This window comes from Haliotis asinina, chromosome 16 (assembly GCF_037392515.1).
Source record: "Haliotis asinina isolate JCU_RB_2024 chromosome 16, JCU_Hal_asi_v2, whole genome shotgun sequence".
In the NCBI taxonomy this organism is placed as follows: domain Eukaryota; kingdom Metazoa; phylum Mollusca; class Gastropoda; order Lepetellida; family Haliotidae; genus Haliotis; species Haliotis asinina.
Window position 1 is genome coordinate 34,314,286 of NC_090295.1, and position 24,673 is coordinate 34,338,958.

General features: G+C 35.3%; 2 protein-coding genes and 1 non-coding gene across 4 annotated transcripts; 1 reads left to right on the forward strand and 2 right to left on the reverse strand.

Annotated features, from left to right (window-relative positions):
* The first annotated feature begins 856 nt into the window (after nucleotides 1-856).
* On the forward strand, nucleotides 857-1,444 carry LOC137267746 (ras-related protein Rap-2a-like). Its single transcript, XM_067802195.1, has one exon. The coding sequence runs from the start codon at nucleotides 857-859 to the stop codon at nucleotides 1,442-1,444; it is 588 nt and encodes a 195-aa protein (XP_067658296.1).
* An 11,002-nt stretch (nucleotides 1,445-12,446) lies between these two features.
* On the reverse strand, nucleotides 12,447-24,340 carry LOC137268940 (prohibitin-2-like). Of its 2 annotated transcripts, none has more exons than XM_067803563.1 (8): nucleotides 24,118-24,340; nucleotides 19,357-19,438; nucleotides 18,915-18,994; nucleotides 18,332-18,456; nucleotides 17,446-17,631; nucleotides 16,893-17,000; nucleotides 15,079-15,156; nucleotides 12,447-13,965 (listed from the first exon to the last, which is right to left on the reverse strand). In XM_067803563.1, exons 1-8 carry the CDS (start codon nucleotides 24,245-24,247, stop codon nucleotides 13,855-13,857), a joined length of 900 nt encoding a protein of 299 aa, XP_067659664.1. In that variant the 5' UTR covers nucleotides 24,248-24,340; the 3' UTR covers nucleotides 12,447-13,854. The 2 variants fall into 2 exon arrangements, with proteins under 2 accessions (XP_067659664.1, XP_067659665.1); XM_067803564.1 differs by having other exon boundaries at nucleotides 15,079-15,159; nucleotides 16,896-17,000; nucleotides 24,118-24,326.
* On the reverse strand, nucleotides 16,178-16,452 carry LOC137268970 (small nucleolar RNA U85). The gene has a single exon (XR_010955057.1). It is a non-coding gene; the product is annotated as a small nucleolar RNA U85 (small nucleolar RNA).
* Nucleotides 24,341-24,673: the final 333 nt, after the last annotated feature.

The following is a 24,673-nucleotide window of genomic DNA, read 5'->3' on the forward strand; positions in this document are numbered from 1 at the left end:
ATGTTGCTAATAGCGGCGTAAAACTAAACTCACTCACTCACTCACTTTGTACTGCGGCCTTAGCTGACTATAACAGTCCGACGAATAAGCACCTCCTTTAGATCTGTTATATAAGAAAATGATTAATGCTAAGCGTAATAAAAGTTTAAAACCATAAGACATTTAGAAAGTAAAGACTTGGATTTTGAAAAAAAGTAACTGTCAAGAACACTAAAATGTAAGACAATGTTTAGTGCTTATCCAAATACAAACGTGTTTCTATCCATAAGACTTTAGGAAAGTAGAGATTAGCAGTTGCAAAGAAAAATCAACAGTCAAGAACTCAAAAATATAAAACGAAAGGTTTAGTGCTAAGCCAGATAAAGCTTTCCAAAAATTAAAACATCACTATTTACAACAAACAGACTGATCACAAGTGACATCCCTCGCTTAAAATACAATCTTATATAAACTTTCAGTTTCAGTGCACTCCTAGACAGAAATATCACTATTTACAACAAACAGACTGAGCACGCGTGACATCCCTAGCTTAAAATACAATCTGATATAAACTTTCAGTTTCAGTGCACTCCTAGACAGAAGCCTAAAATAAACGTCGCGCTTGCTGATAATATTCGTGCAGAGCGCTGTTTACAAAATAGTTATTTTAAGATGCATCGTCGTCATGTATAAAAGCCGGCAGCTGCTGCTGTTGAGTTAGACAAGACTACGGGGAGACGCCAGTAACTTAGTAAGTGACTTAGTAGTAAGTCGACACTATACTATCTCTGCAGAACCATCTGCTTGATCATACTAGTTCCTGAATTCAAGAAGCTTCTGTTATACCATAACGTAGGACCGATATTGCAGCTTGACCATGGCACCTACTAAGGGAAACCCTACCTTTCGGGTCATTGTTCTAGGTGCAGTTGGAGTAGGGAAGAGCGCCATCATATCTCAGTTCTTGCACAATAAATTCCTTGAGTTAAAGTCTTTCACCATCGAGCTGGAACACCAGACAACCCTGATAGGTGAAGAGGGACGACAGATGTCCTTGGAGATCGTGGACACTCCAGGAGGATACTGTTTTGGGGCAAGAAGAAGGATCGCAATTGAGTCAGGTGATGCATTTATTCTTGCATTCTCTTTGGATGACGAAGCCTCGTTCGAAACAGTGGCAATGATCCGGGATGATATCATTCGAATCAAAAGGAACAAAAAATGTCCAATCCTCTTGGTTGGGAACAAGAATGACTGTGAAGTTTATAACAGAATCACACGGAAAGCCGGTGCTGAACGTTTTGCCAAAAAAGAATGGAACACCAAGTACACGGAGTGTTGCGCCAAGGACCATAACAGCGTCAGAGGCGTGTTTCACGCGCTGCTGAAACTGGCTAAGGTGAAAGTGAAGCTTACCTCCAAGGGACAAAATGAAAGAAGGTCAAGGTTCTTTGGAAGTACATAGGAGAAAACTAGATATACTGGTATCTTGATACATCATTTAATAATCCATGTTTCCTAAGACTTCATTTTCATTTGATAATCTATGTTTCCTAAGACTTCATTTTCATTTGATAATCTATGTTTCCTAAGACTTCATTTTCATTTAATAATCCATGTTACCTAAGACTTCATTTTCATTTCATAATCTATGATTCCTAAGACTTCATTTTCATTTCATAATCTATGTTTCCTAAGACTTCATTTTCATTTCATAATCTATGATTCCTAAGACTTCATTTTCATTTAATAATCCATGTTACCTAAGACTTCATTTTCATTTGATAATCTATGTTTCCTAAGACTTCATTTTCATTTCATAATCTATGTTTCCTAAGGCTTCATTTTCATTTGATAATCTATGTTTCCTAAGACTTCATTTTCATTTCATAATCTATGATTCCTAAGACTTCATTTTCATTTCATAATCTATGTTTCCTAAGACTTCATTTTCATTTCATAATCTATGATTCCTAAGACTTCATTTTCATTTAATAATCCATGTTACCTAAGACTTCATTTTCATTTCATAATCTATGATTCCTAAGGCTTCATTTTCATTTCATAATCTATGTTTCCTAAGACTTCATTTTCATTTCATAATCCATGTTTCCTAAGACTTCATTTTCATTTCATAATCTATGTTTCCTAAGACTTCATTTTCATTTCATAATCCATGTTTCCTAAGGCTTCATTTTCATTTGATAATCTATGTTTCCTAAGACTTCATTTTCATTTCATAATCTATGTTTCCTAAGACTTCATTTTCATTTCATAATCTATGTTTCCTAAGACTTCATTTTCATTTCATAATGTATGTTTCCTAAGGCTTCATTTTCATTTGATAATCTATGTTTCCTAAGACTTCATTTTCATTTCATAATCTATGATTCCTAAGACTTCATTTTCATTTCATAATCTATGATTCCTAAGACTTCATTTTCATTTAATAATCCATGTTACCTAAGACTTCATTTTCATTTCATAATCTATGATTCCTAAGACTTCATTTTCATTTGATAATCTATGATTCCTAAGACTTCATTTTCATTTCATAATCTATGATTCCTAAGACTTCATTTTCATTTGATAATCTATGATTCCTAAGGCTTCATTTTCATTTGATAATCTATGATTCCTAAGACTTCATTTTCATTTCATAATCTATGATTCCTAAGACTTCATTTTCATTTGATAATCTATGATTCCTAAGACTTCATTTTCATTTCATAATCTATGATTCCTAAGACTTCATTTTCATTTGATAATCTATGATTCCTAAGACTTCATTTTCATTTGATAATCTATGTTTCCTAAGACTTCATTTTCATTTCATAATCTATGATTCCTAAGACTTCATTTTCATTTCATAATCTATGATTCCTAAGACTTCATTTTCATTTGATAATCTATGATTCCTAAGGCTTCATTTTCATTTGATAATCTATGATTCCTAAGACTTCATTTTCATTTCATAATCTATGATTCCTAAGACTTCATTTTCATTTAATAATCCATGTTACCTAAGACTTCATTTTCATTTCATAATCTATGATTCCTAAGACTTCATTTTCATTTGATAATCTATGATTCCTAAGACTTCATTTTCATTTCATAATCTATGATTCCTAAGACTTCATTTTCATTTGATAATCTATGATTCCTAAGGCTTCATTTTCATTTGATAATCTATGATTCCTAAGACTTCATTTTCATTTCATAATCTATGATTCCTAAGACTTCATTTTCATTTGATAATCTATGATTCCTAAGACTTCATTTTCATTTCATAATCTATGATTCCTAAGACTTCATTTTCATTTGATAATCTATGATTCCTAAGACTTCATTTTCATTTCATAATCTATGATTCCTAAGACTTCATTTTCATTTGATAATCTATGATTCCTAAGACTTCATTTTCATTTCATAATCTATGATTCCTAAGACTTCATTTTCATTTGATAATCTATGATTCCTAAGACTTCATTTTCATTTCATAATCTATGATTCCTAAGACTTCATTTTCATTTGATAATCTATGATTCCTAAGACTTCATTTTCATTTGATAATCTATGATTCCTAAGACTTCATTTTCATTTCATAATCTATGTTTCCTAAGACTTCATTTTCATTTCATAATCTATGATTCCTAAGACTTCATTTTCATTTGATAATCTATGATTCCTAAGACTTCATTTTCATTTCATAATCTATGATTCCTAAGACTTCATTTTCATTTGATAATCTATGATTCCTAAGGCTTCATTTTCATTTCATAATCCATGTTTCCTAAGACTTCATTTTCATTTAATAATCTATGTTTCCTAAGACTTCATTTTCATTTAATAATCTATGATTCCTAAGACTTCATTTTCATTTAATAATCTATGATTCCTAAGACTTCATTTTCATTTCATAATCTATGTTTCCTAAGACTTCATTTTCATTTAATAATCTATGATTCCTAAGACTTCATTTTCATTTAATAATCTATGATTCCTAAGACTTCATTTTCATTTAATAATCTATGATTCCTAAGACTTCATTTTCATTTAATAATCTATGATTCCTAAGACTTCATTTTCATTTAATAATCTATGATTCCTAAGACTTCATTTTCATTTCATAATCTATGTTTCCTAAGACTTCATTTTCATTTAATAATCTATGATTCCTAAGACTTCATTTTCATTTCATAATCTATGATTCCTAAGACTTCATTTTCATTTAATAATCTATGATTCCTAAGACTTCATTTTCATTTCATAATCTATGTTTCCTAAGACTTCATTTTCATTTAATAATCTATGATTCCTAAGACTTCATTTTCATTTAATAATCTATGATTCCTAAGACTTCATTTTCATTTAATAATCTATGTTTCCTAAGACTTCATTTTCATTTAATAATCTATGATTCCTAAGACTTCATTTTCATTTCATAATCTATGTTTCCTAAGGCTTCATTTTCATTTGATAATCTATGTTTCCTAAGACTTCATTTTCATTTCATAATCTATGTTTCCTAAGACTTCATTTTCATTTGATAATCTATGTTTCCTAAGACTTCATTTTCATTTCATAATCTATGTTTCCTAAGACTTCATTTTCATTTGATAATCCATGTTACCTAAGACTTCATTTTCATTTGATAATCTATGATTCCTAAGACTTCATTTTCATTTGATAATCCATGTTACCTAAGACTTCATTTTCATTTGATAATCTATGTTTCCTAAGACTTCATTTTCATTTCATAATCTATGTTTCCTAAGGCTTCATTTTCATTTGATAATCTATGATTCCTAAGACTTCATTTTCATTTCATAATCCATGTTTCCTAAGGCTTCATTTTCATTTGATAATCTATGTTTCCTAAGACTTCATTTTCATTTCATAATCTATGATTCCTAAGGCTTCATTTTCATTTCATAATCCATGTTTCCTAAGGCTTCATTTTCATTTGATAATCTATGATTCCTAAGACTTCATTTTCATTTCATAATCTATGATTCCTAAGACTTCATTTTCATTTCATAATCTATGTTTCCTAAGACTTCATTTTCATTTAATAATCTATGATTCCTAAGACTTCATTTTCATTTGATAATCTATGATTCCTAAGACTTCATTTTCATTTCATAATCCATGTTTCCTAAGGCTTCATTTTCATTTGATAATCTATGTTTCCTAAGACTTCATTTTCATTTCATAATCTATGATTCCTAAGGCTTCATTTTCATTTCATAATCCATGTTTCCTAAGGCTTCATTTTCATTTGATAATCTATGATTCCTAAGACTTCATTTTCATTTGATAATCTATGATTCCTAAGACTTCATTTTCATTTCATAATCTATGTTTCCTAAGACTTCATTTTCATTTCATAATCTATGTTTCCTAAGGCTTCATTTTCATTTCATAATCCATGTTTCCTAAGGCTTCATTTTCATTTGATAATCTATGTTTCCTAAGACTTCATTTTCATTTCATAATCTATGATTCCTAAGGCTTCATTTTCATTTCATAATCCATGTTTCCTAAGGCTTCATTTTCATTTGATAATCTATGATTCCTAAGACTTCATTTTCATTTCATAATCTATGTTTCCTAAGACTTCATTTTCATTTCATAATCTATGTTTCCTAAGGCTTCATTTTCATTTCATAATCCATGTTTCCTAAGGCTTCATTTTCATTTGATAATCTATGTTTCCTAAGACTTCATTTTCATTTCATAATCTATGATTCCTAAGGCTTCATTTTCATTTCATAATCCATGTTTCCTAAGGCTTCATTTTCATTTGATAATCTATGATTCCTAAGACTTCATTTTCATTTCATAATCTATGTTTCCTAAGACTTCATTTTCATTTCATAATCTATGATTCCTAAGACTTCATTTTCATTTAATAATCCATGTTACCTAAGACTTCATTTTCATTTCATAATCTATGATTCCTAAGACTTCATTTTCATTTGATAATCTATGATTCCTAAGACTTCATTTTCATTTCATAATCTATGATTCCTAAGACTTCATTTTCATTTCATAATCTATGATTCCTAAGACTTCATTTTCATTTAATAATCCATGTTACCTAAGACTTCATTTTCATTTCATAATCTATGATTCCTAAGACTTCATTTTCATTTCATAATCTATGATTCCTAAGACTTCATTTTCATTTAATAATCCATGTTACCTAAGACTTCATTTTCATTTCATAATCTATGATTCCTAAGACTTCATTTTCATTTGATAATCTATGATTCCTAAGACTTCATTTTCATTTCATAATCCATGATTCCTAAGACTTCATTTTCATTTGATAATCTATGATTCCTAAGACTTCATTTTCATTTCATAATCTATGTTTCCTAAGACTTCATTTTCATTTCATAATCTATGATTCCTAAGACTTCATTTTCATTTAATAATCCATGTTACCTAAGACTTCATTTTCATTTCATAATCTATGATTCCTAAGACTTCATTTTCATTTCATAATCTATGATTCCTAAGACTTCATTTTCATTTAATAATCCATGTTACCTAAGACTTCATTTTCATTTCATAATCTATGATTCCTAAGACTTCATTTTCATTTGATAATCTATGATTCCTAAGACTTCATTTTCATTTCATAATCTATGATTCCTAAGACTTCATTTTCATTTCATAATCTATGATTCCTAAGACTTCATTTTCATTTAATAATCCATGTTACCTAAGACTTCATTTTCATTTCATAATCTATGATTCCTAAGACTTCATTTTCATTTGATAATCTATGATTCCTAAGACTTCATTTTCATTTCATAATCTATGTTTCCTAAGACTTCATTTTCATTTCATAATCTATGATTCCTAAGGCTTCATTTTCATTTCATAATCCATGTTTCCTAAGGCTTCATTTTCATTTGATAATCTATGATTCCTAAGACTTCATTTTCATTTGATAATCTATGATTCCTAAGACTTCATTTTCATTTGATAATCTATGTTTCCTAAGACTTCATTTTCATTTCATAATCTATGATTCCTAAGACTTCATTTTCATTTCATAATCTATGATTCCTAAGACTTCATTTTCATTTCATAATCTATGTTTCCTAAGACTTCATTTTCATTTCATAATCTATGATTCCTAAGGCTTCATTTTCATTTCATAATCCATGTTTCCTAAGGCTTCATTTTCATTTGATAATCTATGATTCCTAAGACTTCATTTTCATTTGATAATCTATGATTCCTAAGACTTCATTTTCATTTGATAATCTATGTTTCCTAAGACTTCATTTTCATTTCATAATCTATGATTCCTAAGACTTCATTTTCATTTCATAATCTATGATTCCTAAGACTTCATTTTCATTTGATAATCTATGATTCCTAAGACTTCATTTTCATTTCATAATCTATGATTCCTAAGACTTCATTTTCATTTGATAATCTATGATTCCTAAGACTTCATTTTCATTTGATAATCTATGTTTCCTAAGACTTCATTTTCATTTCATAATCTATGATTCCTAAGACTTCATTTTCATTTCATAATCTATGATTCCTAAGACTTCATTTTCATTTGATAATCTATGATTCCTAAGACTTCATTTTCATTTGATAATCTATGATTCCTAAGACTTCATTTTCATTTCATAATCTATGTTTCCTAAGACTTCATTTTCATTTCATAATCTATGATTCCTAAGGCTTCATTTTCATTTCATAATCCATGTTTCCTAAGGCTTCATTTTCATTTGATAATCTATGATTCCTAAGACTTCATTTTCATTTGATAATCTATGATTCCTAAGACTTCATTTTCATTTGATAATCTATGTTTCCTAAGACTTCATTTTCATTTCATAATCTATGATTCCTAAGACTTCATTTTCATTTGATAATCTATGATTCCTAAGACTTCATTTTCATTTCATAATCTATGTTTCCTAAGACTTCATTTTCATTTCATAATCTATGATTCCTAAGGCTTCATTTTCATTTCATAATCCATGTTTCCTAAGGCTTCATTTTCATTTCATAATCTATGATTCCTAAGGCTTCATTTTCATTTGATAATCTATGTTTCCTAAGGCTTCATTATGGACGCAATAAATTTCAAGCCAATATGTGTTTTTGGGTTTTTTTAATACGTGGGCTATCGATCAGCGTTTTTACTATTTACTTTGGCTGGGTCGATGCTTCTGAATTCCTGAATTCCTCAAACGTTAAGAGCAAAGGAAAGCACATGGAGTTTGATTTTTTGTGTGTAAGTTCTTAACCATCACTTGCATTTTGTAACAATTTGTAAAAGCGAAACTTGTGTGTGAAAGGCGAGGACTCACTTTTTGGGTAGCTTGGAGATGCAGTTTGGAAAACACGCCTCTAAATTTTAATGAACCTCGACACACTAATGAAACAAGCCCGTGGAGATCCAGGTTAGAATTGGTCTTCAGCAACTCATGCTCGTCGTAAGCGATAGAGTGGATAGTTACGTGGCATGACTACTGTAGCAGATTACCACAATTTGAAAAATAAAAAATAAATTTGAAGGTTTAATCGCCATGGATATTCAGCAATACATCTCGGTGCATATTCACACAATAGGAACAATATCAGACTTAATCAAATCTACATAACTAGAGTCTTGGTGAGTCGCTGAGACGAATTCTTCCTTGCCCGTGGATTCATAATGCATGCAATGTCAGTTGAAGACCAGTTTCTAATCTCTAATGGGGTTTAAGAATGGGCACTTGAGAATATCTATAATAAGAGAACGTGCATGCATGTGTACTAGCGTACTGGTGTTGTAGTGCTAGCTCAGTGAGACGCCATGCCGCAGTTAAGCATGAACACCCCATACGGACACCTAACCGATCAGATCTTGTACCCATTAGTGCATAGCGCAATGAGGGGACCGAGAAGTACGATATTTTAACACCTCTAGGCATTCTTCATATCAAGAAAATCGTGTACAGTCTGTTCAAATTAACGGGACACTCCTAGACAGCCATGTTCTTAAAAAACGGAGTGCCACAAGGCTCAGTTTTTGGACCGATACTGTACGCTATGCAGACCAAACCTTGGGGACAACTGATCTCTGATCATCGCATTGGGTGGCACTTTCATGTTGATAACTCCAAAATGATGGACGACTTAAAACCGAGTCCAGGCAGTCAGGAGAAGGCCAAGGATAGCATGGCGTCTGTCTTAGTGTTGTCACGTCCTGGATGGCAACTGGTCTTAAACGACAGTAAAACAAGAGGCATCAATATTGCACCACGTCAAGACAGCAGAAGTGACAGTTTTCTTCCATTTCTACTCGGCAATCCCTTTCTCTCCCTGTGTTTCTCTGGACTCAAATTAAACCATGAAGAGTTACATCAACCACGTCAAACATGTCACTTCCGTCTCCGAAATATTGGCTCCAACATCTTAATTATGGAAGCAACGGCCACCCTCATTCAATATATGATGTTCATACTTTGAACACTGGAACGTCTGGTCCAGACTCAATTATTTACAGACCCCTGCCATACAGCTGGAATATTGCTGTGACGTAAAACTAAATTCACTCACTCGTTTTTATGTACTGAAGAAAGGATATTTTTAAAGAAATAAACTGGCAGAGGAAATTGCTTGCTCGCAGCATCGCTGACAGTAACCAAATAGTCCTAGAAAATGTCTGATTCAACACTTTTAATCAGATCTAACGTGCACAGTTTTCACACTAACTGCATGACTAAACAAGTAGTCCTTGAAAATGTCAACACTTTTATTTAAATCCAGTGTTCACACTGTTATGTTTTATAATCTGGTCTGTTTGTTTATCGTTTGTTAATTATTTGTTTCACACTTATATTTAAATTCCGATTCAGAACTTTCCACGTGTGTAGAAAGTGAGAAACCCATTTCAGGTGCCCCCGTCACGATATTGTTTGAATATTGATATAAGCGGCTTGAAACACTCACTGGTTACGAGGAAGAGACTGTCAGCACTCAGAAAACGGTTGGGCACACAATGTTAAGAATTTACTTTTCAGACATGGGTATCACATGCTTGTGACATCATACACTGTTGTACTGTTTATTAGTGGCCGCCTGATATGAAAAAATACAATATGCATTACGTTGGTACTTCCCAAACATAATGAAATCCTTAACAGACAATAAAACAATACAATTACACAAAACAACAAACAACCAAATACATTCTTAATATTGAATGCCAAACCTTTTCTCTGCCAGTGAATACAGGAAACTAGGTTTTACAATCTTGGTTGCTTTTAATAAGCCAGTCTTTTTGTTTGTTAAAGGTCCCACTTCAGCATTTCTGCCATCTGTTGGTATAAGGGAAACAACCGAGTTTTGATATTATGGGCGTTCGCGTCGTCAGCTACGCTATTGGAGCGCAATGATACTACACACATTTATATAAGCAATGTATCAGGATTTCTATATCGCGACGGCCCATGACGCATATCATCACACCAGAGAACATATCCTAAAACTACATAAATACTACGTATATTTTGTAATCACAGTAGGAATAGGAATTCTACCATGACTCAAGAAAATACTGGATTCTGATTGGTCGTTCAGAAACATCCGACGACATCAATTCTTGATTGACGCCCATCTGATTTTAGGCCGTTTCACCGCGCACTAACAAGTCTTATTGTGAGAACTACTTCCATTTGACCGCAATGATGGCGGATCATAACAATTTTAACAACTCCACTGATTTTGACGTGGACTTTGGCATTTTCCACACACACAGTTCGAATTTTTTTATTCAAAATGCTTCCGATTCCTTGGCGCTTCACTGCGCATGGATATATAACACTACTTCAGCTTGACCACCAAAATGACTGAACACACGCGTTCGGTTCCAAATGAAATTTAGAGACCATCAATTCTGGATAACATTCATCTAATTTCCGAACACAGTACGGTTATCTCCTACGTGAGTCTCTTTGCAGTTCTTCTGAAATTAATCAATATGCATTTCACGTGCATCCCATGTTTATTCCATGATTCTGAGTGTTGACAATGTGAGGTTGGGTCGGAGAAATCACCAGGTTAGTTATATTTGTTTGTAAAGTGGTTTCTAACATTTTAGGGTGTAGTATCTCAGTAGTGCATATAAAATAAAGTTCTAGACTAAACACGTCTATAAATATGTAATTATGCCGTCCTAATCCAGGTTAGGCTGTTCATGCCTTTAAAAGGATTTGCTATGGTCTATATTTTCGTTTAATGTGTATTGGATGGGTGTCGACGGCGTGGTATGCGCGCTGTAGTGGTGAGTGTTACCGATATTCACTTGCGTGTGCCAGTGACGGATTCGTTGTATTTCATACTTTATTCCCTTTCACTGTATCATCGAGTCATCGAGTCGAGCACATCGAGCAGGTGTCTAGGGGGTAACTTCGTCATAGAGAGGGGTGAGCAAATCTCGAGTATCATGTGGACATGTGGAACTTACTTTTTCCTCAAGAAAGTTTTATGTCAAGCTCAGCATGGTTATATTTGTGAAATTACTATAGGCAACTTATTTGGTATGGATGTATTCATTTCGCTTCATTGTGATGATTATATGTATTCAGTTGTCTCCCTTTTCCGTTCACTGGTACAAATGAATCTATGGTATACCCTATGTCTGAATAAACGCATCTACACCAAACAGCAAGTCTAAGTTATGCCTATCGGCACCAGTAGTTGTGACATACATGTTAGCACTGGATGTACTGAAACGTCATTAGATCAACAGCGTTGTAAGTGCGTGTGTGTGAATTTAACAGGTTCTGCTTTATAACACATAGTTTGTCATTGTATCTATCACATATGTTATGTAACTGCAAAGTGTTGAACACATACCATCCTTGGATCCTGACAATTGTCCCTCCTGTTCCTTGCAGACACTTCCGTCTCACCTTATTAAACTGGAATTGTCACTAAAGTCAGCATACACTGATCTACAATCATGTCAATCCAATGACTGACATGAACATCAATCCTTGCTAACAGTATAATCCAGCAGTCATATTCCGGCCAGGTGATATGCGCGTGCTATCAATCGAGTCTGGACCAGACAATTCAGTGATAAAAAGCATGAAAGAAGCATAAAAAGCACGACCTATGCATCTGGGATACGATGACATGGGAAACGTGCCATCAAGCCCAACCACCATATTGAAATGTTGTGGTCAACTAAGCCCCATTCTTGACAACCAGACGTAGTACGTGCTCACATCTCATACAGGAGTGTCTGAAAGACAATCACTTCAGGCCATAGCTGTGCAGCTGGAACAGTGGATTAACATCATCTTTTACCTATTCAGTATGCTGGGTACTTTTTATCATTGTGTTAAACCCGCGACCACAAGTCACTTCAGGCATTCTTCTGAAAGGACAACCACTATCATGGTCTTTTGAATAATGTTCAACCCCAAGAATTAACAGTATGAATACTTATTTATTACGTTTGATCATTTAATATCTTTAAAAAGAGTACATTTTCTGAGAATGCACTTTTTTAAAGCACTGATTTGTATGTTGGTCAAAGACAGGTCAAAAATAGCACTAACAATGTATTGTCTTCTCTCACTTTGGACAAGAAAAGAATCCATCTTGAGGTTTCACAATCAACATACCTCTCAGTATTTTACCATACTATGCAATGTATGCTTAACAAGCATGCCCGTTTTTGGCATAATATCCTCAACAAAATCTGACCAGACTCAATCATAATGAAGCTAATGCCAAGTCTTGTACACCCACCATCTAATATTTTCACACAGTTGCTACATGTTGTTATCCTGAATTTAAATGTATGTACAAAATAATACATGTCTGACAACCAACATCTCACTAGCGATACACAACAAGTCACACATGAGTTATCTCCCTTGACTACTAAAGGTTATTGTGTTTAGCACGAGTGTGTCTGAGTTTAGTTTTACGCCACACTCACTAATATTCCAGCTATATAGCAGCGATCTGTAAATAATTGAGTCTGGACAAGACAATCCAGTGATCAACAGGATGAGAATCAATCTGCGCAATTGGAAACCAATGACACGTGCCAACAAAGTCAGCGAGTCTGACCACCCGATCCCATTGGCTGTCTTACAAGCATGTGTGTATCATGAGATATCTAAATGAATAGTGTATTTTGAAATGAAAAGATTCATGACATCTAAAAGCTCTGAAAATGGAAAATGAACTAAATGGTGAAATCTGAAACTGACAATTTCACCTTCCCTGTAATACAAATTGAGACAAAAAATGAACAATGTCTTTCCGTTATACTGACAAGTTAGCTAAATGAGTACTCAGCTTTTTAACAGTCCATGTTGAGGGAGTTTAAGATCTAGACCTTTAGTAAAACCAACTAGCACCAGACAGGTTCTGACAATCTCGGTGAATCTAGCGAGTATTTTTAGTTTTAAGCCGCACTCAGCAATATTCCAACTACATGGCGGCACTCTGTAAATAATCAAGGTCAACAGACAATCCAGAGATCAACAGCATGCACATTAATCTGCACAATACTGGGAACCAAAAACATGTGTCAACCAAATGAGAGAGCCTGGTCACCAAGTGAATCTAGACTACCAACAATGATCACACATTCAGGGTGGGCAAAAGGGACTTAACTTAGCATAGTGAATTGTGATGCTTTCGACAAAGGCCCCCTGTGGTACTCAATTTCTAGATACTTTTGTGAATCACATGAATATGTCCTACTTCAGTCCTGAGGATACAAACGAGTGATAATAATGATAAAAATGTTGGCATTAAAAACTACATGTCAAGGGCGATAACTCTGCATCAAGCAATCACAATTATTGTGCCATTTCATCATTTCTTCTTTTTGGCAGCAGCTTCAGCAGCAGTGTCAAATTCAGGATCTGTTATATTCATCATCAGGGAGCCTGCATTCAAATATACACGGTTGGTGGAGGCGGCAATCTGAAATAAAGTGGGAAAATAAGTGGAAGCAAAGAGAAAGTAAGACAATGGAGTTGGACTTAGCCATAGAGTCATGCGGAGTCCTGTATCTGAGGTCCTTGGAGCACGAGCTCTTAACTTTCAGGGGTCTTGAACTACGAAATGAGGGTCCCTGGCACTTGTACTATGTTGTAGTGCTGTTGTAATTCAGTTACTTCATTGTATTGTGTATCATGATCATCACATTGTTACAGTAATTAAATCACACAGAATACCATAACCAGACAAAATAGCAGGTAGCAGACAAAATGATAATTCATTGTTACTTAATCAAAACTTCTGCAAAAAGTATTTGGACTATTTCTGTTTCTCTTTTGTTGTCAACTTCTGTTATTTTTTATGTGTATAGGACACATAATGGATAGAAACTTCACATAATGATTAAATGAATGCACCCACGATTATGAAAATTCCCCAATCCCAGATGAAGGAAACACTCCACCCGATCAAGGAAACTGCATCAAGGAAACAGCCTACCCCAAATCCTGATAAGGAAACGCACCACCCCAACCCCACATCAAGGAAACACCCTACCCCACATCAAGGAAACACCCAGGTCATGGAAACAGCCTAGCGCTCCCCTACTCCCCTCCCGACTCCAACCACCCATATAAGGACAAGACAAACTTGTGTCCAGGGACACACATGCCAAAGCTACTGTAAGAAGCATTCCCTTCACTGAGTGTGCTCTGGTGATTAATTTCTACTAGACAAGTTCAGTTATCATCTATGCAGCTATGAGATGCACACCTTTCGAGTCCCAATGAAACACATGTATTAGCTTAATCAATACTGTTTTGTAGAGAAATGGATAGCCTTAATCCCCTATTTCAATATCATTAGACTGAAAGTCCACAAAATTTACCTAAGGTCAAATGTATCTAAACATACAAAAAACTAAAATACAAAAACATTAGATGCACACCTTTAGAGTAGAAATTCACTGAATTCCACTGAGCATTTTCTGTGGAGGAGTGGCATAAAAACACACATCAAGACAATACCCTAGCCCTAGACAGGGAAACACCATTACAATGGTGCAATGTAACAATGGACACGAGAAGAAACACTCACTGTTCTGGCAATGTTTTGTGATGCTCGTATTTTCCTCAGCTTCAGATAACCTGGATTCAACTGAATAGCTGCACCAATGTAGTGGAGTCAAGGGAGGTAACAGACCAATCCAAACAATCCACACAAAACACATCAAAACAATGAGATTTTGTCTGCCACTAAATGGTCCCGTATCTCTTCTCAATGACTGGGAAGTGCCATGGCAATTGTATATATGTCTGGCCTTACAGAGTGTATCTTTACTAGTGAGAGCACTCCAAGATTTCAGACAATGTGGACATCATTCTCAACTTTAAATATTACAAGTGAGTGAGTGAGTGAGTTTAGTTTTACGTCGCACTTAGCAATATTCCAGCTATATGGCGACGGTCTGTAAATAATCGAGTCTGGACCAGACAATCCAGTGATCAACAACATGAGCATCGATCTGCGCAATTGGGAACCGATGACATGTGTCAACCAAGTCAGCTAGTCTGACCACCCGATCCCGTTAGTCGCCTCTTACGACAAGCATAGTCACCTGTTATGGCAAGCATGGGTTGCTGAAGGCCTATTCTACCCCGGGACCTTCACGGGTCAATATTACAAGTGGGAGAAGTGTACAATACAACATAAGCTAAAGATTAGTAACAACTGAGAAAGTGACTCTGCACTCTGCAATTTTCAAGCTATGTGACAGCAGTCAGTAATTAATCAAGGCTGGACCAGACAGTCCAATGATCAACAGCATGAGCATCAATCTATACAACTGGGATAAGATGATGTGTCAACCAAATCAGGGACTTACTTAGTTAATAAGCAAAAAGTTTCTTACTTAAGGTCACCATGAACAAGAAATGGAAATGTAAGTACATTTCCTTACCACAAACATCTGTTCCCAATTGGTTTGTTTTAGTTGACCATCATATAAATGAGCCTGGACCAGAAATTCCAGTAATCAACAGAACCTGCTGAGCATTCGAGAATTTAACTGACATGATTCTTATCACTTCTACAATACTGCATGAACAATTCTGGCATCAGATACCAGAGGTTGCAAGCTTATCTAGTATTCTAGACAGTTAAAAGTTTTTGACCAAAACCCTTGCCCACTTCCCTCTGTCATCAGATTACTAAAAATGTTGATCACAGAAAACTGTAGGTTTCCCCGTTCCCCAACACCCAACCCCACCCTGTGTGCCTGTCATGTCTCCAGTACCACATCTCAGCACAGAGAGGTATTTAGGCATCAGCTCTATGTCTGGCCTTACAGGGCATGCTTGTTCTCAAAGCAGTGCCCCAAGATTACAGACAATATAGTTACTCTGGTTTGACTGTAAGATTTGAGTCAACACCTACAGGTTTCTACACAGCACCTTACTATCATCATTTGACAGAGGAAATCAAGCATTAAGACATCTGTACTGACCAAGCAAGGTCATGCACATACATTTGTTTTCCTTTTTAACAACACCTGAACCTAATCCTTAACACTGGCAATATGGCATGAAAATCAAAACAGGCGATTTTGTAGAACTCAAAACTGAAGATTTTGGCATAGAATGAAACAACATTTTGTATGAAATAAAACTGCCCTTTTGTACAGAAACAAAATTCCTGTCCTCCTTGTGCCTTTCTTTGTACTTTTCTGTAGCAGAAGATTCTTTCCTGAACTGGAGTGTTTAATACGGATGCTATGTTCAAGATACTTCCTGTGGTCACAAAGCCAGTAATATTACAGCAGGTAAACTGAAGCTCTCATTGCAGAATACTAGTGTATACAACAAAATATACAATGGGCTGTTATACACAGCAGTTGAAGGTGTAAAGGATATCAGTTTGGCTGCCTCAGCCTCTCCCTCTGATTGGACAATCTTCTGCTGTCTCTCCTGCTTGGCCTTCTCTACTATGAACTGAGCACGTTGAGCTTCTTGCTGGGCCACCTGCGGACAAATCAAGGTGAGGTGAAAGAAGTGAGGTTCCTGAAAACACTCAATACCCTCTTCCCAGCCCCCGCACCCAGTCAAGATAAGGCACTCTACTGTCATTACCCTGGTCAAAAGAATGTATATTATGCACTGGATTTCACTCTCAGCTCCCTAGGAAGAATTCCCTATGTGCGGATGCTTGGACTAATGCTGGTACAACCGTGGTAATCAAAAAAGTCACCACTTAGCAGTTTAATATGACACCTTATGCAACAGATTCCCCATGAAACCTGACACCTTTCCTGTAATCAAACCAGAACGGACACCTGTTCGCCTCAAAGTCCTTGAAGAGCCAAGTCTTCAGCAACAAATGAGGTAAGACCACCCCAGCAAACACAAGCCAGTCTGAGAACCATCTATGACATTATGGGAATCTGTACAGGGTCTTCTTCCCACATACCTGCTTAGCCTCTACAGCAGCAGTGTACTCCCGACTGAAGCTGAGTTCAGTGATTGACACGTCATCTAGGATAAGGTTGAAGTCCCTCGCTCTCTGCGTCAGCTCCTTCCTGATCAACAAACTGACCTGCTGACGCTGGGTAATAAGCTGAGATGCATTGAACTTAGCTACTACACTTTTCAACACCTGGAAAGAGATTAATAAAATCTTTTTAACAGGCTCCTAAAATGACAGCCAAGAAAGATAGAAACAGGAAGAGAATGTGCATGCTGTCAACACTTAAAAACCAATATTATATTCTTCTAAACTTACAAAAATATGACTCTATTAGGGAAAGAATATATGCTAAAGGTGAGACCCCTTTGTCCAGTATCATGGAAGAAAGACACACAGTGCTAAGTATGTCCTTTTCAGAAAATTAAGAGCACACAGTTAATTGTTCGTAACTTAAATACTTCATAAATCAAAAAGATGGGTGCAGAAGTTCTTAACCAACAACCAAATCCTGCATTATTTACACAAAAGTAACCAAAGGGAATTTCGAAGAGGGTTGCCATGAAGCTTCAGCCCAGTTTGTGTATTTGTTCCTGAGATGATCACCAAGTGTCAGGGTGAGACACAAACCAGCAATGACATCTGACCTGTATATTGTTGAGGACAAACACATAGTTCCAACACAGGGTAACAGAAAGATGGCAACCAAAGCAAATGCTTATGGTAGGAAAACATTAAAAACATTTATAACAAAGGAAGCCTCTCCCTGATACAAGCAGAACAGACAAAAAGGTATAACCACACTTGATTTCAGGATACGGGTCACCATATTTAGGTTGGTCCATTTCATTTTAGCCAAAAGTGACTTTGATCTTGGGAGATGTGCACTTACCTCATTGCATATTGATGGCAGCACTCTCTCGTCAAAATCTAATCCTAACTGACGGTAAATTTGGGGCAAGTCTTTCTGGTCTGGGCGAGACAATACTCTCAAAGATATGTTGACCATTTGTAAATCTGAAAGAACAAGGAGACCACTGCACCCACTCAGTTCAGATAAGGCAGGGCTCAATTTAAGTGATATTAACCTACTTGGATCAGGTGCAATCCAAGATAAAAACTAGTTTCACCAGGGAAACTGCAGTTGCACTTGTATTGCAAAATGAAATGAAATAAAGTGAAATATTCCAAGTTTAGAAGAAAAATGAGTAGACATAAGTATGTTCATGTCAGGTTTAGTGTTCTTTCTTAAAAATTGACTTGCACCTGATGCAAGCCCTCTATGGTGAAGAGAAATCTTTCTTTATGGCTAGGAGTTATGGCTTTATTCTTAGGGCCAAAAGAAAAGGGCTTCAACAACAACTCATTCAGAATACAGGTTATGTCTGGACCAAAAAAAAATTACTTTCAGTGTAACTGATGAAACATAAATCAAAATAATTTCCCTTACTTAATCTATTACCATGGTTACTAACCTTTGCTGCCTGTGGGTGATGTTATTTTTCTTGGTCGTGAACGAATGTCATAGATAATGGGATACTGAAACCAGGGCACTCTGAGAACAGAATATATCTATGAGCAAGATCTAGCAAAATTATTGACAGGTATGGACACGTTTGTGGAAGTGACATGCACCAAGTAACGATGTTCACAGTTTAATACTTTGCTGGTATTGGCATACAACCTGTGATAACATACATCACAATACTTAAAGTTTAGACATGACATTATCTGCCAAGGTATTGTGCACTGAATCATATACAATCATTTCAGAAACTTGACATCTGAATATCTCAAGAATCCATGCATGTAAATTTGGATGGTTGAGCTCATGGTTAGACTGCGAGCAAATACCTATTTGCAAAATGTTTTTACGTAAATTCATAACTTGGGTAAATCCCTGTCAGTCACGCATACCTGAAATGTAGACCCTCTGGATAAATGTCATTCTGTACTCCACCAATTCTGCTGAAGATGATAGCTCGGTGACCACCCTCAACTAAAACATTCAAAATATACACAAATATAATGAAAGCAAACATGTCACAATACAAGTTTAAAATGTTTCTAACAGTTACTTTACCTTAACATACATTTTGGATATTCACATGATTAAAGGAGTGAGTGACTGTGGGGAAAGATTTCTGCCCATAACCCTGTTTTCAAAAATAATTCTATGCCTAGGAGTAGGAACAGAATATTTCACAGTAAGCCAAATCTAAACCTAACCCTAATACTGAATCTGACATATAAATCTTAACCCAAACCTCCCAAAAATACTCATAATAAATAGAAGACATTTCAATCTGGGGTTACAAGCATAACTCTTATCAACTGTGGTTTAACGCCACTTTTAGCAATATTCCAGCAATATCATGGCAAGGAACACCAGAAATGGGCTTCAAACACTGTATCTATGTGGGCAAACGAACCAGAGTCATCAGTGTGACAAGCCAATGCTTTAACCACCTGGTTATCTCACCATCCCTGACAAAGTAAAACGACATAAACAAAAGAAAATACTGTAATGCCATGCACCAATAGACGTGACAGAAAACATCTCAGTTCCTTACTGAAACAAAAACAAATCTTGTGATCAACACTTAGAAGACTTTCTTATTCAAGAATTTCTTGGACAATAATGATGGGCACATACCAGGGATGGTGAAGAAAACGTTGAAATCTTACATAAGTGAGTTTTAAAGTTTTTGCTAGTTAGTAACTAACTATCATAATTGCAATATATGCAAAAATGAAAACACGTTTCTGCTTCATAAAAAACTTTTAAATGAGAACAGAACTTGATTGAGCAAGTAGTTCAACCTGTCAGAAATTTACCATCTGAATGGAAAGTTATTTTATAACATTGTATGTATATGTTTCAATGAGTAGTAACTAAGTATCACATTAAAACATTTTTCTGCTTCTTAGACAGGCTTTAAATGAGAACAGAAAGGGAAGAGTTAGTAGTTTAACCTGACGAACTTACCATCTGTATGGAAATATAATGAAATTATATCAGACTGTTGTATTTCAATGCAAGTTTAAAATGTTTCAGGTATCAAGATCCAGTGAGCAGAAGTTTCACTGTCATTGTTCTGCCCAACACATGGACAAAATGACATTGGGTATATATATATTTATATATATATTAGTTGCAGTTTACTTAATAGACACAGCTCATCAAATATTTAACTTTCTACACATCAATGCCATGTGCATGTAAATGCAATGCTCAGGACAGCTATATATGAATAGGCAAATGTCCTTGTGTGTGAAAAACTTATTGTTATTTCTTGACATTAGGAAATGCTCAAATTAGCAATATTTAAATAGATATATTTTCTCATTGTAGATTGACAATCTTATGGATTAACTAGATGTTCACCAGATTTTGCAGTTTTACATATCCTTATTTGAAATCCAATTATCAAGTGCATGTGAAATGTCAAACATCATTCATAAAAACACCTCGTTATCACTTGCATTTATATAGATATAAGATGGTACACAAATGTGACATTTTTCAATATTTTTCAGATTCCTGGAATTTATTAACTTAAAGGTCACATGCAACCAAAAAATCAAACATAATTAAAACACATTTATCACTTATTCATGACATATAATATACATTACTGCTTTTAAAAAAACAAATAAACAAAATTATAAGCGTACAATCGCGATTCAAAAGTGCAATATTTTGTACTTGGGCTTACTTCCCCCGAAACGAAGCCCTCGGGAGACCGAACCCAGTCATAGCGGGTGGATATGCACTCAAGTGTAACGACGGCTTCCGATTGGCTGTTCCATTTGCTGACATGCTGAGGGTTCATTGTGTGTACAGAAAGATGATCTGTTTGATGGGCATTTTAGAAGTATAGCCAGTCACAAGAAAGTAAGATTCTTTGTGGACTTCTTTTTGTGTACTTGATGCGTCGTTTCAGTATGGATTCATATTCTGTTGTCAAACAAAATCATATACACTAAAAGAAGTCGTTATCCATGAAGAATGTATGTAGAGATGTTGGGTTTGGAAAATACATGTTCTCTGAATTTGCGCTCGATCCAATCAAAAATCAAATGTCAGTAGAGATGGTAAACTACTGTGTGGCTCCAGCCATCTGTCATTCGTCCAAGTACAAAACAGGACTGGAATCTGGAGTTTGCACAAGTTTCCGTCACATTCAGTCATCCGAATAAAATGAATGTAGTTTGTTTGCAACCCACAGACATAAAAACATGTCATGTGAATCACACGTGCCTAATTACATAATGTGGCAGACACGGGACTCGGGTGCACGAGTCATAAATCAACTTATTTTCTTTATGTCGTATAGTCTGATAGGTGTTAAGTTCAAATTGCACGTTGTCAATGATTGAAGCTGTGTATTGCATGTTGTCTTTAGCAGACAGGCAGACAGACATATAGGTGTGAATAAACGAGACACTGAGTTTTCTCTGTGACAGAGACTGCTTGCCACAGTCAACAAGTTGTTTTACGTAACGAGTAGATTATGTACTTGTTTGTGTACACAACCGAGATTAGACTATTGCTCACGACCTCAGACGCTGGGCATGCATACTGTTTCAAGCTCCGCGAACCTATTCACTGCGCATGCGTTATGGACGCAGCGCAGCACAGCTGTTGAAACCAGTTTTCCCCCCAGCGCTGGGGGGAATTTAGTGAAACGTTTGAACTCCGATTTCGCGGGCTTTTTTTCATCGCGTTTTTTTTTCAACTTTACAGGTTGAATTGGCATTTTTTATGATTTGTTTCGGTAAGTGCACACTGAAAGGTACCAGAATCTGCAAAGTTGTATTTTACGTTGCATGTGACCTTTAAACAGGCTTCTTCACTGTCATCGCCTTTCACCACCCAAGTTATGGTCTAAAGGGAGAGTAGGTGTATATGAATTTTAAGCAGTTGAGATTTCCAATTCCATGTTATTAGAATATAAGTATGAGATGGTATATTTCAGTGACAATGTTCAATATTTTTCACATTCCTTGATCATATGAAACTTTAAAGATAATTGTTATAAAATTTCACTTCTGTTTTCTCTTCTTCATGAATGTGTGTAGAACTCCCAATAATTATTATCACCAATACAACTTATGCATGTATATATTGCAGATATGGATTCCAGTTTAGATTCATTATTTTGGTGTTATGTTCTTATTTATATTTGGCTTTTATTTTTAACTGGGTAAGCCTTGTACTTGCATTGTAATGAAAATGTAAAGATGATAATGAGTCCAGTATAATAATGTTCTTCTTCCAGATGATCCAGATATTCACCTCTCGCCATGTGCAGCTGAATGGGCACCAACAGGAATGCTGTAAATGTATGTCTTAAAACATCATATGAAAAAAGTATTAAATGAGCATTTACTTCTGTTCTGGAATCCAAGTTGTCTTTCCATCTTCATTTCTCTGACATACCATGGTATAAATGACCTGCTGTTGGGGGGAAAAACAAATTTCTGAGGTTATAAGTTATGTCTGAAATAGTAATGAAGACTTTGAGTTCATTGTTTAATGGTTGTTCTTCCTCTATGTTTCAGGTATCATTAATTGCAATCTGAAACAGAAGACAGATTCCCTGGATAAAAGGCTGAAAACTGATACTGTATACATGGTATAGAAAAATGTATAGTTTGTAGAGTTTTGTTGATTTTTTGGAGTGTGTGACTCACTGACTCTTCAGCCTCAGAGAACAATTGCAGTTACAACTGATGCTGATATCAAGTTGTGTTTCTAATTGATGCTGATATAAAGTTGTCTTTTACCTATGATGTGGAAGGGTTTTCTTGACTTAACATATGACACTGAACTATGTTTATTTATCAGTTTTGTGTGTTTGTGTCTTTCTTCTGACCTGCCTTGCTGACATTGAACTATACTTATTTACCAGTTTTGTATGTTTTTGTGTTTCTTCAGAGCTGCCTTGCTGCAATGATTCGCTTGAAGTCATAGTAATTATTGATGTAATGATTTCACAATTTCAGGAATTAATAAATGATACTTATACAAAAACATTACATAGTCACTGCCTCCATATGTTGAGTATATTTTGTTCCATGTGACTGAACATAAAGGACTTAGGAAATCTTGGTGTGGCTAGATTTTGGCGACATATATGAAGGGCTCCTACAACATGACTTTCACATATAGTCTTCAATTCTGCCATCAGAACAGTAATTGGGACTAGACTGCATAAAAAAATAATTTCATTAGGATTATGTAAAATCAGCCTGGGGTGGCTATAAGCAAGTGTGCATCAAGCAAAAAATTCAAATATCGAAAGTTGCGAGCGCTATGTATCTTAGTTAAAGTCACTGCCAATGGCTCCCCATGGCTAATGAAGTCACTGAAGATAAAGAAACGTTCAACACATCCAACTATTGAGCTACTTTTCATGTTATAATATTACGTGAAATCCAATTGCATCTATTAGAACATACCTTTCTAGATTGAAATGACTTAAAATGATGTAACACTGCATCATCTTGTATTTCACACGTTTCATGTGACATGACATTAGAAAGGATCACGCGCTTAAAAGGCGGGAATATACTACAAAAATCAAACGATACACTTCTATAAATATATAAGTAAAGATAGATTGAACTGCAAGGAGACGGTTCTGAACCGCAGCGGTCAAGGTAACTCGCCTGTGTAAAGTGATTGAGCGACGCCGTATGCAAGGCCACCTGCAGCTGCCAGCAAACCAATTCCTGCTCCAGCTCCCTTTCCACCTGACCTTAACCTCCCCATCAAATCTCCAAGCTTTTTCGGGTCCATTTTCACTTATTTCCCGATGTGAACTAACTCATTCGGTGAAAATGGCTGAAACACATGTGGTGCATACATACTAATATCCTAACAACTAATAAAATATATTTCACGGTTTATATAATACATTCTATGAAACAATTCAAAACCTTATCAACAAAACCATAAACGTGTATGTGTGTGCTTGTTCTCTTTTATGTCAAATGCCTTTTGTCATTAAAATTTCTTTTAAAAAAAGGTCAGGTACATGTACCGTTAATATAACATATGCATTACACAGATAGTATATTACGCATGACCTTCCTTGTACTCCTTACAGTGGTATTTTGTGAAGAACATGTAGTCGGTTCGTTGAACATACCCTGTCAAGGAGTAGTACAAAATACAAAAATGACGTGCTCCGCAACAGTTGTGCCCCTTTACATATTAAAATAT